Genomic DNA, 17,626 nt, shown 5'->3' with positions numbered 1-17,626 from the left:
CATGGGTTCCAATACGAGTATCAGTGCTATCGTTATTCTGTATATTGTTCGAGATTAATAGTTTAAGGCAATGTTTACAGCGTAGGCTACATATTTTTCTCCGTGAGCAGAGTCAGAGATCAGTTGATGCAACGGTTAGCGAGGGAAAGCTAAAGGAAGAGGAAAAGGTAAAGAAAACCAAAAGACAGAGCAGTGGCAGTGGATCAGTGAGACCTCCTAGGCAAAGAAAAACTAAAGAGACACTCTCCAAAGATGACGAGGAGAGAGTGGAAGCCCTTCAAAGACAAAGGAGAGAAGTAACGTAGGTTTGTGTATTTAATATATTTCTCTGAGAAGTATGAACAATGTCAATGAAACCGAAATTAGTTCTTAGTCTCTCCATCGTTTACACGCAGCTGTTCTAACCGGGTGGTGATGGCGCAGTGGATATGACACATGTGAGAGACTCGTGTTCGATTCCCACTGCGATATATCAACCAATGTTGTGTCCCTGAGCAAGGCACTTAACCCATAGTTGCTCTAGAGGTGTGCGACCTCTGATATATAGCAATTGTAAGTCACTTTGGATGAAAGCGTCAGCTAAATGACATGTAATGTAATGTAGCCTAGTCTGTGTTACAACTGCATGATGAGCTGCATGTGAGTTGTCTTCCAGGGAAATCACAACGTTATGCACAACCATGCTATAGTTAGCCAAGCAACTATAAAACTTTGAATTTACACAAATAGGCTGAATTACCTGTCGAGAAGAAAGCAGGCAACTTCGGCGTCCCTTTTAAAATCCTTGCTCCTCATGAGCTCTTTCCATCTTGGAAAAGCCACTCCAATATTAACTTTGGTCTTGTTGCTTTGCCTGTCGCATTGTCGTTTTAATTCTCTTATTCGCTTCCTTGGCGACTCTGTTACATGTCCTCGAGAATAGGTGTGATCCTCCATCTTCAACAGGCTTTCAAATCTGCCGGCAGTCGCGAGTAATCTTCCCCTGGCATTCGTCACGGTGCCACTGAGTGTAAAAGCGCGAAAGGCGGAGGTATGTCCCTCTTTGGCTAATGTATTTTAAAGATGGAAGCGCAACATGGCTGCCGTCATTCGATAGACTCGATCGTATGTGTCACTGCCCGATGTGAGTCGAGTGCAGATGTGAGTCGCGCATGCTCAGATTTAAACTGTTTACGGCATAACGTGTCATACTGAAATTTGTGAAATCTATAAAATAATAAACGTTTCTCTTTACATACAATAACAGAAGATGGTAATCATTTCAAAAACGTTGTAGCTATCTATGACGGTTTGGTTGCTAACGTTAGCTCAAAATGCCATTCAAGTGACAGCCTTTGTTGTGTTTGATTAACTTTTAGCTAGCAGTCATTTCAAAAACGTTTTAGCTATCTATGACTGTTTGATTGCTAACGTTAGCTCAAAACGCCATTAAGTGACAGCCTTTATTGTGTTTGATTGCTAACTTGTAGCCAGCAGCAGCAGTCATTTCAAAAATGTTTTAGCTATCTATGATTGTTTGATTGCTAACGTTAGCTCATAGACTGTGCGTTAGCTCAAAAAGCCGTTAGCATCTTGTAGGCTACTTGTCGCAAAGTGACGCATGCGCGACTCACATCTGCACTCGACTCACATCAGGCAGTGACAGTATGTATTCTGAATGGCAGATTCTACACGTACGAGAATACTTTGATTATTTGGTGAAAGTAATTACACATGAATGAGCACATATTTCTGAAAGAACAAAGGGTTATTTGCTAAGAATCAACTCAAAACATTACACAATGTACCTTTAAAAACATGATGCATTCATAAAATATTATGCATAGTTATATAGACCTTATAAACGCAGTGTTAGTTGGGCCCCCTGGTCTCTGAGTTGTTAGCAGTTCATTGACCCTCTGAACTTCTTCTCACATGGTTTTAAAAACTGGCCCAATCTAAGGACGCCCAACAAGGTTAAATGATTCAATATTTCATAAATTACCAAGCAGTAACCATGTCCAAAAAAACAATAGCATTGTCTAAAGCAAAACTTTTTTCTTTTTTGCTCTCCCATTAATCGTCCCACATCCCCTCCGATTTATCTAGTGACCCTTTGCAGGGGCCTGACCCTTAGGTTGGGAACCACTGGCACCAGCAACAGTAAAATGCTGGTTACATATTCATGCATCAGTATTAAAATCTAATAATGTTACATAATAATACATCAAAAGACATTTTTCTGCAACCAGTACTTTTACTTTTAGTAATTCAAGTACATTTGGCTGATACCGAAGGCAATACACATGCCTTTGGTGTGGGAGATCTGGGTTCAATTCCCACTGCAATACATCAACCAATGTGTCCTTGAGCAAGACACTTAACCCCTAGTTGCTCCAGAGGCGTGCAACCTCTGACATATTTAGCAATTGTAAGTCGCTTTGGATAAAAGCGTCAGCTAAATGACATGTAATGTAATACTTCTTTCACCACTGCCCTCTGAACTGTGGTGGAGTACAAGTGTAAAGTAACATAAAACAGAAATACTCAAGTAAATTACCTAAAAGTACCTAAAAGTGTACTTAAATACATACATTGAGTACTTGGTAACTATCCAGCACTGGTTAAGTCTAAATCTTCCTGGTTGTCTCCACACAGAGCAGCTGTCGCAAGTCCAGATGTGGAGAGTGAACCCACATCACACAGTTCTGAGGGTTCACGCCCTATTTGACTTATTTCGTCCACTGTTACTAAATATCAGGTACATGTTTCACTCTGATCACAGCCACATAAATCTAATCTATTAAACCTGATATGGAAGTCCATTCTTTGTCCGCATTTAAAATTCATTACACAACTGTTCAAATGTATTTCCTGTAAATTAACTCTATGTTTAAGGATCCTATAAATCACAGTTCCCCCTCCACTAAATGGGTGTGCCTTAATGAGATAATAACTCGACTGAAAGCATTTCATTAGTATGGTTTCAGTGGAGGGTTGCTGTGTACCAAGCTGTTAGAAAGCTGTTCCTCTGGTAACAAACTCTAAGCAGCAGCATAACGCTCCCCTTGCTTGGGCACAGATCCAAAAAAAAAGGGGGGCACATTTGGGAAATAGGTAAAGATTTATTAAGACTTCACGTTCTTGGAAAATACAAACTGTACATTGTTTGTCACAATATGTATTCATTGTAATAAATGAATGCCAAATAAACAACCTTAAATATTCTAATATGAAATAATATCAATAATTAGCTGTTATGTGTAATTTCAGACAGTGGTGGAAGAAGTATTTAGATCCTTTACTTAAGTAAGTAAAAGTACTAATAACACTGTAAAAATACTCTGATACACATAAAAAACCTGTATTGAAAATGTTACTTAAGTAAAAGTCTGTAAGTATCATCAGGAAAATGTACTAGTAACTAGTAACTAAAGCTGTCAGATGAATGTAGTGGAGTAAAAAGTAAAATATTTCTCTCTGAAATGTAGCAGAGTAGAAGTAGAAAGTGGCATGAAAAGAAAAGACTCAAGTACAATTACCTCAACATTTTACTTAAGTACAGTACTTAGTTACATTCCACCATTGCCTACAGTCAAGTCAAGTATCACATTACTAACTACAGTTTGGGGCTGGATCAATTAACCTATACCTAAAAACCTCTACACATTACACTACTGGTAACAGTACACATGTAGATATATATGTGTATATATATATATATATATATATATATATATATATATATATACATGACTGGTAACAGTTAGGGGTGGGAATCACCAGAGGCCTCGCGATATGATATCATCACGATACTTATGTCACGATACGATATTATTGCGATTTTAAACATATTGCAATATTCTGCAATATATTGCAATTTATTACCTTTTTTCCAACTTCAGCTTTTTCCCAATTTCAAATGATGTCCCCAAAAGGAAACTTTGTCAACATCTGTTTTAGCTAAAAAGATAAATTTCTCTGTTTATTCATCTCACTTCAATTGTATTGCTGCAAAATGGGATTGTCAAGCAGACCAACTGACCAACACATATATAATAAAAGATCGATACTTGGCGTCTGTGTATCGATACAGTATTGCCACAGAAAATATTGTGATACTATGCTGTATCGATTTTTCCCCCCACTCCTAGTAACAGTACACCAGGAGTGATCCTAGCTGAATAAAAGCAGAGATGTCTCTGCATGAGACTAAAACAGCAGCAGGTGGCAGCACTGGACTGATGTTTCACTGCAGCTCAGCTCAACTCATCTAGTACTACTACTGCTGTTACTACTACTACTAATAATAATAATAATAATAATAATAGTTCAGAGAGGACTATTGTCCCAGTATGGAGACATTATAACGTGTAAAAGCTCCACAGGTGAAATGAACGACAGCTGCAGACACACTTACAGCCACATTTTGTTAAAGTTGTGAACGCTCATGGATATCATCGAGGCAAATGTAATACATGAAGATCAAACTGAAGGTCCATCTGTGATGTGAATGATATGTGCTTTAATGTTTACAATGAACAATGTTTACCCTTATACTTTACCATACCTTCGTATGAAGAAATTGTAAAATAAATTGTGATTCTGCAAATGTACAGAAATTGCCTACATACACATGCTAAGACAAAATATTACATTTCTCAGCACCAGAGCACTTAACAATTATAAATTAAAAGTAACAATTTAATAGGTGAAGTCAAATATTTGAAAAATGTTTATTGATGTGACTTACTACATGTATAACTTGTAACTTTTTCTTTTTTAATCTGATTTCTCCTGTTTTGTTTTAAAGTGAAAGTAGTGAGAATATCTTTGTTTTCTATACTAAGATAAGATTTAAAAAAAATCATACAAGTATTGAGTTAATTCAACAGTAGCATGGCATGGCCTTAGAGAATATATTCAATTATGTATTATGTTAGATAAATTATTATAGCTAATACATTATTATATATGGACTGTAGAATTACATTATAAATGATCTTGCATGTTATTATCTTAGAATATATATTTTAACTATCAACTGGACAAACAAAAAATAGGGTTTAAAAGTCTGAAAAAAGCTAGTAAAGGCCCTAAAGTTGAGATTACTTGCTACGTCCAGGACCAATACAGTGTGCATAAATGACATAATCATATCTATATGATTACGTCATTGTCAGAGAACACGTGCGAAATGGCGCGTGGGGTTTCTCAGTGCAGCTGCAGCACATCCACCCATTGGCATCAGAACACCAACCAAACCACAGTCTGCTCTGTGGCCATGTCAACACACACAAACACACAAACACACACACACACACACACACACACACACATACACACACACACACACACACACACACACACACACACACACTGCTTGCAGCATGGCTGCTGCTGTACTACAGCTAGTACACCAACTGCTGCAGGGAAACCCTGGCTGCATGGAGCTCTGCATGGAACTGGATTCATGCAGTGGTAAATATTACAACAGGGTCATGAATGGTGCATTTAAAGAATGTTTACAGGAATTCATAAAGTAAGCTATATGTCAAACTATTTATTATGAGATGACAAATGTTGATCAAAGTAAATCTTGTAGGTGTAGTGTGTGTGTATACAGTTTCTGGATGCAATCTACAGGACAGGATTAACTACTTGGAAATAATATGACATAATGTCTTAAACCAAGGTTCACTTACTCGCTTTCTTCAACCACATGTCGTAGGCTGAACCTCACTTCCCTTATTTGATATCTCCTCGCTCCTTGAACTGGAAGTTGTTCAGTCCATCCTTTGTGAAGGCCGTCTCAAAGCCCATATTCCTGCCCCGAGAACCCGGCCCGACCCTGACAGGCATTAAGATATTTATGTCCGAGCCCGACCCGAGCCCGACACAGTTAAAATCTCGTTTTTTTGTCATACTAATGACACATTTATACGTTTGTTTGTGTGGAAAGCCCGCTTTTATTAAGCAACTGTAGGAAGACATTCGGAAATGTCAACAGATGAGCGCATCAGCGCACACGGGGCAACAAGCGCATGTTAACACAGGCGCGCACCTACATAATAAGCTTTTTGAAATTTAAAATGTTCAATGCCTTATCACGCTGATGTGACCCGAAACCTGAACATCATTTCTAAATATCTGTCCGAACCCGTCGGGTACCATCGGGTCCCAACAGGTCCCGACGGGTCCCGACAGGCTCAGTTCGGGTATCCATCCTCTAGCCTACATGTATATTGTTGTCTCTATTGTACAGTATGGGTCTATATTACTATTTGTCTACTGAATGTTTACTACTACATGTCTATTTGTTGAATGTATAGAGAATTAACACCTACCAAAGTCAAATTCCTTGTGTATGTAAGTATACTTGGCCAATAATAATAATAATAATAATAATAATTATACATTTATTTTTTATAGCTCTTTTCTAAACACTCAAAGACGGTTTACAGTTTTGGTTACAAACAAACAAAATGTACGTAGACAAGATTAGCCGACATGAAAAGGAAAACACATAGGTGCATGGACAAGCACAGGCAATAAAACTGATTCTGAATTCATGTGACTCATCCCTCTAAAACACATTTCCTCGTTTTTTCTCTCACACGATTTCCTTCGTCTCCCGCATGCTTCCTCAGTGGGAGGGACTAAGACGCGAAGAAGGAAATGATAACTAAAACGTATAATATGTCATTTTCTGCCGCTAGGGGTCTCTCAATCGAAACAATAAATGTAAACACGGACTTTTGATTACATTGTGAAGTTGCGTGGGATCATGGGAGTTGTTGTCTTCATGGGGGTCTTCATTGTTAACCACCATTGCCGATTAAAATGTACGTGTTCACGGACGAGTTCATACATTAAAGTTTTTTCATGTTACGTTTATTAACGTTTAGTAATAGTAAGTTTATTCATGTCATGTCATTCTAATGAAAAACATGCAGTTTTCCCTAAGTATGGGAACTGCAAAAACTCAGACCGCAAGTCCCTGCAGAGAATAGTCAAGTCAGCAAAGTCGATCAACATGGTCATTGTGTACGGTTGATAATCAATAAATATAATCTGACAGTATGTTTAACAACAAGAAAGCCATGTCATTGTCCACAAATTAATATCAAGACTTTCAGGAACAAATGATCCGCCATGTGTACTGTCGGCCACAGTCTGAAGCAGCGAGCTGAACAGCTGACGGGATGAGAGATGATCGCTGTGAAACAAAGTCAGTTCAGACGGGCAGTGTAACTTACTTCCTGCAGCTTGTGTGTTTGCGCCACCCTGTGGCGTTCAGAGGATGAGGCACTGTAGCACTACGCACTGTTAGAAATAACAGATTCACATTTTTATCTTAATTTAATGTAGCTCATTCATGTAGAACGGTAAACAGCCAGTTTTTAATGGACACCCTGCAGCCAATCAGAATTGAGTATTCACCTAGACCATGGTATACCTTTTTTATTGCACTATATGTTTGTACCTTGTCTTGTATCTTGTTCTGTACCTGTTATTGTATTTTGTTGATTGCACCTATGTTCATTCATTTATTCTTTATTTTCGCACCGGGAGCAGGGAAAGACAATTTTATTCCTCTATAGACAATAAAGGCTCTCATATCTCTTCTCTTATTATATCAGATTTGTGTTTAGAGATGGTTTCTGTTGCCCCCAAGTGGCCAGAAAAATCTGTTCTTGTGGGTTTAAGGATTGCAAAACACAACATTCTGGGCACTGTAGAAAGGCATTGTCTATGGGCCCCTCCCCACATCCACAACTATTCCCGCCTCCTTGAAATCACTGCGCCGGTTTTTCCATCTCTCCATCCATCTGCGTGTCAGCCTGCAGTGCAACCGAGCTCGTTTCTACGAATATTTTTATTATTGTTGTCATTGGTAAACACCACACATCTGCATACCCAGATCGGCTTCCCATTGGTTCAACGGATTGTCTGTCGCGGTACTTCCGTCCGTTTGGCCGGTTTTGATTGGCCGACGCTCCTCTCTTTTTCCTCTTCTTCGCGGCGGTGGGTCGGAGCCGCTGTGTCCCCGGTCTGGCACGTTCCTAGCCAAATTCTCCACGGTGTAAAATTGGATCCCCCTTTTTCACAAAACCAAAAATATCCCCCCTTCAATTCCCTACAACCGCTTATACGTTTCCGCGCAAAACACACCTCCAAATCTCCAGCAGATACTTCTGAAGATGGCGGTGGTAAGCGGGATGTCGGGGTCGGCTGTAGCCCGGCTGGAGGGCCGAGAATTCGAGTATCTGATGAAGAAAAGGTCGGTGACCATCGGCCGGAACTCCTCGCAGGGTTCGGTGGACGTCAGCATGGGCCACTCTAGCTTCATCTCCCGGCGGCACCTCGAGATATTCACTGCGGGGGAAGATGGCCCCGGCACGGGGGAATTCTATCTCCGATGCCTTGGAAAAAACGGGGTGTTTGTCGATGGGGTGTTCCAGAGAAGAGGGGCGCCCCCCCTCCAGCTTCCAAGAATGTAAGATTGATGTGTCCAGTTTGTTTGCTCTGGTGGAATGTGCTGATTTGTGGGTTCGTGTGTTGTTGTTGTCGTGTTGTCCCGCAGTGATGTTGCACGTGTTGTGTCAAGGAACACCGGTCAGATGCGTGCTGCGCGTTTGGATGGCGATAACGTCACGAAATCTCCATGCCAAAATATGTGTCAGTTTGCCGTTGACCATTGCCAATCACAGCACACCTTTTTTTTTTTAACTTGGTCCATGACCTTGTGGCAATCGTTTGGGGATCTGGTTAATTCGGCATACATACAGTATAGTCCACTAAGCAGACCTCGGTCACGCTCCAGCTAATAATTAATTCTATTTAATTCAAGTTGTATTTATAGTGTCAAATCCTAACAGGAGTTATCTCAGTGCACTTTACAGATAGATCTAGAACACACTATAATTTACAGACACACAATTCCTCCAAGAGATCAGTACATCAGTACCATCATATCAATACACTGTTGTCTAGAAGTTAGTTGTATTTTTATTTTATTTTTATCTCCCAGGTGTTCCATGCATGCCGAATTGCATAGTGGCCCCTAACTATTCTAACTGTCTGTAATACATGTTCCCCGGTGTCTGTGTTTACTCATAGCGAAATAAGAAACCTTAAAATGGCCGAATGTAACGGAGTTTGGTTTGAGTTGCTCTCAAACCCAGAGAGCTACTGCTTCTGTCCCACCTAACATGCTAGCAACACAAGCTAATTCGTGAAATTTGTAAAACTTGTTGCTTGCGCAGGTAATGCTTCTAACAGGCTGCAGCACATTTTACCTACCATAAGAGAGAGGTTATGAATACATGATATGTACACAATGTTTACGTGTGATGCTGAGGTTAGTGCTGTAGATATTTGGATCAGGCTCAATGTCAACTTGGCCTCATGTACCCTGTCGGTGTGTTTACACTGCTCAGCTTGTTCTCTTCTTTCAGTTGTAAAACCCCCCAAACTCACGTCAAATAGTTGTTGTGGTAACTCACATTTGGCTTTTAATCGTCATAAATATTTAGGTAGGATATTTCGAATGTTGTCACCACGCCAAAGTAGCAATTCATTGGAAGGTGTCAGCAACTGGTCCAAATATACCCTATTAAAAATAAATGAGACATGTTAGACATGATCTGTTACATAATGGTCATGGTGGACGTCCATATTTAAACAGAATCTCAGTGCTCCTGTCTCGGCCTCAGTTAGACCTCCTTGTTGCCAGGCAGGAGGCTTGTTTGTCCATCTGTACAATGGCATTGTAATAAGCATTATGTTTCCCACTTAGTTAATCGGTATTCAAATGTAGACAAATATAATCATAGCAGTGTTCTAAGTTGGCCTAAGTTGCCCCCCATCTGGCCTAAGCCACTGGGAATTTGTTTAATGTATTTTAACACATGTTTAAACGACAGTTACAGTGGGACAGCTTGGTTGGTAAGTTGGACGTAGTCATACTGTATTTTCAAATGTCTAGGGTCCTGTGGAGTCTGATTTATAGCTTCTTTTTTTTTAATTCTCAATTTTGCGATTTTGTCCATGATTCTGTTATCACAAAAACTATATATACTATATTACATACTATATCAGTATACTACATTACTACATTAATGCTGCCATCAGTCTGGCCCCAGCCGGACCTTGTAAAAAAACAAACAAAAAAAAGACACTTGCCACCTGGCTAAACAACTTTTCTGGGGGGAAATGTGTTGACATTAAACACACACTTTATGTTTTTTGTCTGTGCTTGTCTTTGGTTCCCAGGTGTTGTTTGCGGTTCCCCAGCACAAGTATAAAGATCACGTTCACAGCCCTGTCCAGTGACAAGAAGGAGCCAAGGAACGTGCCGGAATCACCGGTCAAGCCCGTCCAACCCCAAATTTCCCCACTGACCATCAACATTCCTGACAACATTGCCCACCTCATGAGCCCACTGCCTTCACCTACCGGCACCATCAGGTGAGAGTGGCTTGGTTTGAGCTGTGTGCAATGTTCAAAACACACTATTTAAGGGCACAATAATAACACTGTCCAAAGTTTGTCATTGAAGTGGTTGTCTGGTCATTGTTCCAGACATGTATGCAGAATTACAGATGTTTTTTTGTTTTTTTTTTATCAATTTCTCAGTGCGGCAAACTCCTGTCCGTCAAGTCCGCGAGGGGCGGGGCTATCCAGCTACAGGACAGGCCGTGTTCTGGCCTCTGACCTCATAGGAGACAACTCCCAATCAGAAAACGACAAAGAGGCCTCAGGTGAAGACAGCCCAAAGGTGAGAGTGGGGCAGTCTAAAGCATAGAACTGGGCAATGAAAATGTGACATCCCTGGTTACTCATTGAAGTCTAAAAGATTGCCCAATGCTCACAACAACATAGACTTTGGAGTACAGAACCTGGTTGAACTTTGCCAAGTCTGAGTTTGTGTGAGAAAACATGACCTGAGCTTACCTTGTATTTCATTAACGAAACACATTTTAATCCCAATAGCTCATCCGTTAAACTTTTTTTCTTCCTTCTTTTCCACAGGATGACTCCAAACCTCCGTATTCATATGCACAACTAATAGTCCAAGCTATCACCATGGCCCCGGATAAACAGCTAACGCTGAATGGAATATACACCCACATCACCAAGAACTACCCCTACTACAGAACAGCCGACAAAGGCTGGCAGGTCAGAGTCTTCACTACGTGCTACCATTGCTTACACTTGCAGTAGTTGTATAGTAATGCATGAATCAGGGCTGCATGATCAGTTGTCATGTGTCATTATAAATGCAAAAAAAAGCTGAGGCACTTTTCAAACATGGGGATTTGCTGCTTTGCTCAGTTTTTTATATAACTGTAAATTGAATACCTGGCGGGTGGATTTGAAGATGTTCCCCCCCAGCTTCAGGAAATGAGACCACCAGTGCCAGAGCTGTCTCCTGAATTGGTCCAACATGTTGAGTAGACCTGCATCATGAAACTTACTGTCGTATGTCCAGTCCAGAGTTCAACAAACAAACGTGGGGATTCATCAATGAACAACAAAACATAGAAATTCAGATCATACAATAAAGGATCCAAAGTTCTCCGTTTTCTACAGAACGTATTAATGCCCGTCCCCCGATCGAACATTTTCACTGAATATCGCACGATAACAATCAGCGGCCGATCAATCGGGGCATCCCAATTGAATGTTTTAAAATGAAAGCCCTCAATTATTTGGCTACTTCACATTTACAACAATGTCAACAAAACGGGACCATTATAAAGCTGGTAAAGGTACCGTTGAATTTTTCTTCTCTCACGGGTGGAGCACACAAAGCACTGAACACATTGTGCTAGCGTCTCTGCAAAGCCTGTTATCTAACCATACTTTCTTTAAAGGAACACGCCGACTTATTGGGACTTTAGCTTATTCACCGTATCCCCAAGAGTTAGATAAGTCCATACATACCCTTCTCATCTCCGTGCGTGTTGTAACTCTGTCCAACGGCTCCACTGGTAGCTTAGCCTAGCACGGATCCTGAAGGTAATCGGTTCCAACAAGCCTACTGCTCCCAATAACGCCAACATTTTCCTATTTACATGTTGTGATTTGTAGTCACAGCGTGTACAAATAACAAGGTCACATGAGACACAGCCATCTTCTAACCGTATATAAACTGGGAACTATATTCTCAGAAAGGCGAAGCACTGCTACTCTCTGCTCGGGGCTCAGGTGCTGCGAGCATATCACTCCGCCCAAGTAGCAGAAGTAGCAGTGCTTCGCCTTTCTGAGAATATAGTTCCCAGTATGTATACGGTTAGAAGATGTCTGTGTCTCATGTGACCTTGTTATTTGTACACGCTGTGACTATACAAATCACAACATGTAAATAGGAACATGTTGGCGTTATTTTGTTATTGGGAGCAGTAGGCTAGTTGGAACCGATTACCTTCAGGATCCGTGCTAGGCTAAGCTACCGGTGGAGCCGTCAGACAGAGTTACAACACGCACAGAGATGAGAAGGGTATGTATGGACTCATCTAACTCTGGGGGATACGGTGAATAAGCTAAAGTCCCAATAAGTTGGCGTTTTCCCGCTGTTCCTTCCACCAAACCACAAGACATGGGGAATATTCTAAGACTGTATGAGACAATTGTATGTTTATTGTGCGTTTCTATGCGATGCGGCGCCATTTTTGTTCTCTTGACTGCCCAAGACAAATTTCTCCTAAAGGAGACAATAAAGGTTATCTTATCACTATATAACACATATGATGTAACACTCCCATCATTTCAAAGAATTGTACAGCTTTAGTTAACGCTCTGTGTGTGTGTGTCTTGTGTATGTATTGGCGTTTTTAGAACTCGATCCGCCACAACCTGTCCCTGAACCGCTACTTTATCAAAGTGGCCCGCTCTCAGGAGGAGCCGGGCAAAGGCTCCTTCTGGAGGATCGACCCCGCCTCGGAGGGGAAGTTGGTAGAACAAGCGTTCAGGAAGCGGCGGCCGCGGGGAGTGCCCTGCTTCAGGACCCCTGTGGGGCCCCTCTCCTCCAGGTAGAGAACACTGTCATCCAGACACGAGTGTGTTACTTCAGTTTGTGGGGCAACAACATGTGTCAATAATCAACCTTCTTTCTTCTCCTGTCCCAGGAGCGCTCCGGCGTCTCCCAGCCACACAGGGGCGCTGTCTGCCCACTCCAGTGGGGTCCAGACCCCAGACAGCCTGTCCAGAGAGGGCTCCCCTGTCCCCATGGAGCCAGAGCCAACCCCACCGCCAGCCCCCGCCCAAACCACTACTGCCCAGCCCAAACTCGCTGTCATCCAAGAGGCCCGCTTTGCACAGAACTCCCCTGGTAAAGCATACCCTTCCCCAAGATTCTGTCCTCGGGACAAAAAGGACATTTTTGTAGTTTCTTTGTTTTAACTCTGAGGTAAAAATGGAGAAAAAAAAATCGGCAACGCTGCTCACTGTGTCCCCTCATGTTTTGTGATGGTGTGCAGTATTTATATGCCTCTGTCCATTGTGACAGTGGTGAATGGCAGTAGAGTAAGGAGTTTGTCAGTAACCTGTACCCCCCCCCCCCTCCCCCCCTTTCTGATAGGCTCCCCCCTCAACAACCAGCCGGTATTGATCGCCGTGCAGCGCCAGATGCCTCAAACGACCATGAAGCCTGTGACCTACGCCGTGGCGTCGCCTGCCATCGTAACAACGTCTGTTAGCTCCGCCCCCGTCATGCAGACGGTGCACGTTGTCCACCAGATCCCGACCGTCACCATGGCAACTGTTGGCGGACAGCCCGCTGTGAAAGTGGGCCCGGAACCTCAGGAGAACGGAGGTGGCGAGCACCAAGAGATCAAGCGTGAGACGTGTTATTTCTAGCAGTCCTTCCCCCTGCCTCCCCGCCCCCCACCCTCTGTAGTCAGAAAGCATTGTGTTGAGACTGTGTGTGTTTCTCCCCCATGTGCAGTCCCATCCATCACGGCCTCGTCGCTAGGCGGAATCAGCCGCATCATCCAGAGCTCTGCGGCCACCCCGCTGACCACGGTAACCATCGTGCAACAAGCCCCGCTCGGCCAGCACCAGCTCCCCATAAAGGCCATCACGCAGAACGGGACCCACCTCGTCCCCATCAGTACTGCTGCTAGCACAGGTGACACACACACACACACACACACACACACACTAGGGGTGCACGATATATTGACTCAGTATCGTTTTTGCAATATTGAAAATGTCCCGAAAAGTATGCAATATTCCGTTTATTCTGTGGAGAGATGTGCCGGTGGCTGTGTGTTGTGATCAATTTAGAGCCAGCATATTTCATTGGCCAGTCGCCCTGTCACATGGCACCCTTTGACAGCGTGGGTGAAGAGGGAGATAGAGGTAGAGACCGAGAAGCGAAAGGACAGAAAGATAGATTGCGAACTGCAAAGCGAGTGTGTGGAGCGAAAGCAAAGAAGAGACAGAATAGAACATGAGTTTGGCTCAGGGAGACTACATAACTTTGGTGTTTTATATATATGTTTAAGACTATCGGTATCGCAGTATTCATGCTCAATATCGCAATATCACATTTTGTCAATGTCGTGCAACCCTAACCACACACACACAAACGCAGGGCTAGAGCAAAGCAGTGTGCACAGACTGTTCCAGATGTCAGAGCAACAGTGGCGCTCTCCTCTCCCAGCAGCCACCTGTCTCTCAGAGCTCTTAACACGTGCCTGTGGAGTTTTGTTGCAAACAGACGTTGGGTTTACATTCAGTGTTTTTTTTCCTTCTTCCCATGCACGTACACCTCCAGCCTGTTGGTCGCTATCCTGCACTCGCACTGAATTTACATGTAGCGGCAACTGGCCCACGCACTGCTTTAGGGTCCTTTTATGTAATGTGTGTATGAAGTGTATGTAATGAAGGATGTTTCAGCATTGACCCACGTGAGGGGGTTAAGTCTTTGAAGGATCATGTTCTTACAGTACATACTGTAATAAACGCAGCACAGAAAAGGCAAAGTGGGTAAAGTGAGAGCATTATAATGTCATAAAAGCACAAGACAGAGGTCAAAGATCATTCCATAAACATATAGATATAAGCTATAAGAAGGGACTTTATACTTGTCTCTGCCACCGTAGATGTCACTCATTGTATTTTTTTGTGATTTAACAATTGTTTAATCAGCTTTCGTGGTATTGGCGCGAGTCTCTTTCATAAAACGGATTTTATTCTTAAGCTCTGGGAAAATAGAACTTTAGCGGTACTTGGCTTGAAAAAACAATGAGTTTAGGGCTTAGTTGATGTTGTGATAAAGGCTTAAACTACATTCATAATGGTCTTATAAAGGTCTTAAAAGTCTCAAATTCGCCTTAGTGAAACCTGCAGAAACTCCGTCACCACCCACTCAGACTAAAAATCAAGAAAAGATGACACAGTAACTACAATATTGCATATCATTCAACAGAATAGTAACCAAACAGACCATAAACCATGAACATATGTATAAATGCCAACACCATAAGCCTATCATACAGTCTCTCCCCAGCACAAAGCTTCTTAGGAGCCCTCCAGAAAGTTCAGGTACTTTCCCCATTTTCTAGTATAGACATCCAATCTGGCAAACTGTTTATGACATTTTTCCAAACACCGCTACCCTAGCCCTCTCACCGGCCCACTCCTGGATTGACGGCACCCCTTCATTCTTCCATCCTTTTAAAATAATCTGTCTGGCTATCATTAAACTAGTCTGGACCCAGCTTCTTATGTGCTGATCCATGCCATTTAGGATTGACCCATCTCCCAGAACAAATCATCTAGGGCTGAATGGAACCTGGGTCCCTGCAATCCAACCTAGGTTATCATGTAACCTGGACCTTATCACAGGACCATAGGACATGAAGTAATTAGCTGTCCCCTGTCTTACATTTCCAACAATTTGGTGTGTCTTTCAACAATCTGGAGGGAGTCCAATAGAAGCGATGCATCATCTTGAACTGGATGAGGTGCACCATCACATCGCGTGACATAGTTTTAATAATCCTACAGATTCGGTTCCACTCCAATCCAGTGTAATACTCCGATCCATAGGTGTAATTTACGGGGGGGTTACAACACCCCCCCCCAATAATCAAAACTGGCCAGGGTAACCCATCCCAAAAATCTATTATAATTTCCTTTTCATAAATTAAAGACATTTGCACCATATATTGATGCAGAAAAGGCACAAATTGTTGCCAAAAAATTCACCAGAATGCAGATAATGAAGCGTTTGACGAACCCAAAGTTCCGCCCTTGCTCAGATCCCTTTCCCATGTGTCGCTCCTCATTGTTAACAACAGCCTGTCTTCTTTCTACCAGCTGTGGCGAACCCTCTGCACCTCCTGGCGGCCCACGCCTCAGCCTCCGCCTCCCTCCCCACCAAGAGGCAGAACGGAGCGCTGCAGGAGCAACCCCAATCAAAGAGGGTGAAGACGGAGGGGGGGGAGGGGAAAGCTGCTGCTGCAGCTACCACCACCAACAATAACAACGGCACCACGGACAGAGCCGGAGAAGCAGGGGTCAGTGAACACATCGGTGACAAGTAGCCTCCCCTCCCTCCCCCCCGGTTTGCCTCCGGACCCCTGCTCTCCCGTACGCATTGAGCCTCACACACTGTCCCCCCCCCTCCCTCCATCATCTACTCCAAGGTGCCAAAAAACAGAAGAGCGACTGGGAAACACCTGCAGGGCTTACAGAATGTTTAAAAAAAAAAACTCGTCCTCAACCCCCCCTCCCGATCCTCTTCCATATATTTAAGACCACCAAACGCGATGCAAAAACTAAAGACCAAATTAAAAAAAAAAAAAAATGGAAACAAGAGTTGCTGATGACTGTGAATCCCCGAAGCTTGAGACCCAGACGCCACGGAAGAAGAAGCACAGGAAGAAAGACAGAAGACAGATTTACAAAAAAAAATTTGAAATCCTGATTTCAAGAAAATCCAAACTGACTTTTTGGACAAGCGAGGAGTCCTGAAACTCTCCTAAAGATGGAACGGAGCCTCATCCTGGTAGCATTACAGACGAGCGCTTTTACTGTGTGTCGATATACAAAAGCAACCAAGCGAAATCACCAGTAGTGTATTCCGCTAAAGGGAAATGTGTGTACGTACGTGTGGACATTCCCATCTTCGGCAGCTAGCCTCCATGTCGACCTACCTAACCCAGTCGTGAGTAGATATGCAGTATTCCGTTGTACAAGTGTATCTTTGGATCTTTTTTTGAGTGTTTCTCCGTTTCCCAAGGCACAGATACTATCTAGTAATAATTAAGATAACTAAAAGCTATAAGTGGGGTCCTTAAGAACATTGAAACATCCCAACATGATATTTTGGGAACCCTCTTTCTGTTGTTTTTGTATGTGGACTCTTTGTTCAGTGAAATGAATGTAGTCTCCTTTTTCCTTTTTTAAAGAAAACACTATCTATGGAGTGGATGCTCTTTTTCTGCTCATTCATGCAAATGGAATTTCGTTATCACTGTTCATCTACAGATTTGTTTTTTCATATTTTACAAATATCTTATGAGATAAAAAGTATATTCCCATGCGTATTTGACCATATACTTAATTGAGCTTGCATGTTACGGATCTAGAGACAATGTACTTGAGCAGATTATCTGAATATGGAACT

The 17,626-nt window shown here is 42.4% G+C and overlaps 1 protein-coding gene across 1 annotated transcript; it reads left to right on the top strand.

Annotated features, from left to right (window-relative positions):
• The first annotated feature begins 7,853 nt into the window (after positions 1–7,853).
• On the top strand, positions 7,854–16,888 carry LOC116067427 (forkhead box K2). The gene is made up of 9 exons (XM_031323855.2): positions 7,854–8,479; positions 10,258–10,452; positions 10,621–10,762; positions 11,017–11,163; positions 12,826–13,019; positions 13,116–13,318; positions 13,568–13,825; positions 13,934–14,116; positions 16,315–16,888. Exons 1-9 carry the CDS (start codon positions 8,184–8,186, stop codon positions 16,539–16,541), a joined length of 1,845 nt encoding a protein of 614 aa, XP_031179715.1. The 5' UTR covers positions 7,854–8,183; the 3' UTR covers positions 16,542–16,888.
• The last annotated feature ends 738 nt before the right edge of the window (positions 16,889–17,626 follow it).

This window comes from Sander lucioperca, chromosome 5, assembly GCF_008315115.2.
Source record: "Sander lucioperca isolate FBNREF2018 chromosome 5, SLUC_FBN_1.2, whole genome shotgun sequence".
Taxonomy (NCBI): Eukaryota; Metazoa; Chordata; class Actinopteri; order Perciformes; family Percidae; genus Sander; species Sander lucioperca.
The sequence above is the reverse complement of the archived record's forward strand: the minus strand, read 5'-3'. Positions and strand labels throughout refer to the sequence as shown.

What these genes read in the sequence shown, in the direction of transcription:
- LOC116067427 (XM_031323855.2), top strand. Translation starts at nt 8,184, where the DNA reads ATGGCGGTGGTAAGCGGGATGTCGGGGTCGGCTGTAGCCCGGCTGGAG. An exon ending in CCCCTCCAGCTTCCAAGAAT is followed by an intron (nt 8,480 to 10,257) that starts GTAAGATTGATG and finishes TTTGGTTCCCAG; the next exon opens with GTGTTGTTTGCGGTTCCCCA. An exon ending in CTTTGCACAGAACTCCCCTG is followed by an intron (nt 13,319 to 13,567) that starts GTAAAGCATACC and finishes CCTTTCTGATAG; the next exon opens with GCTCCCCCCTCAACAACCAG.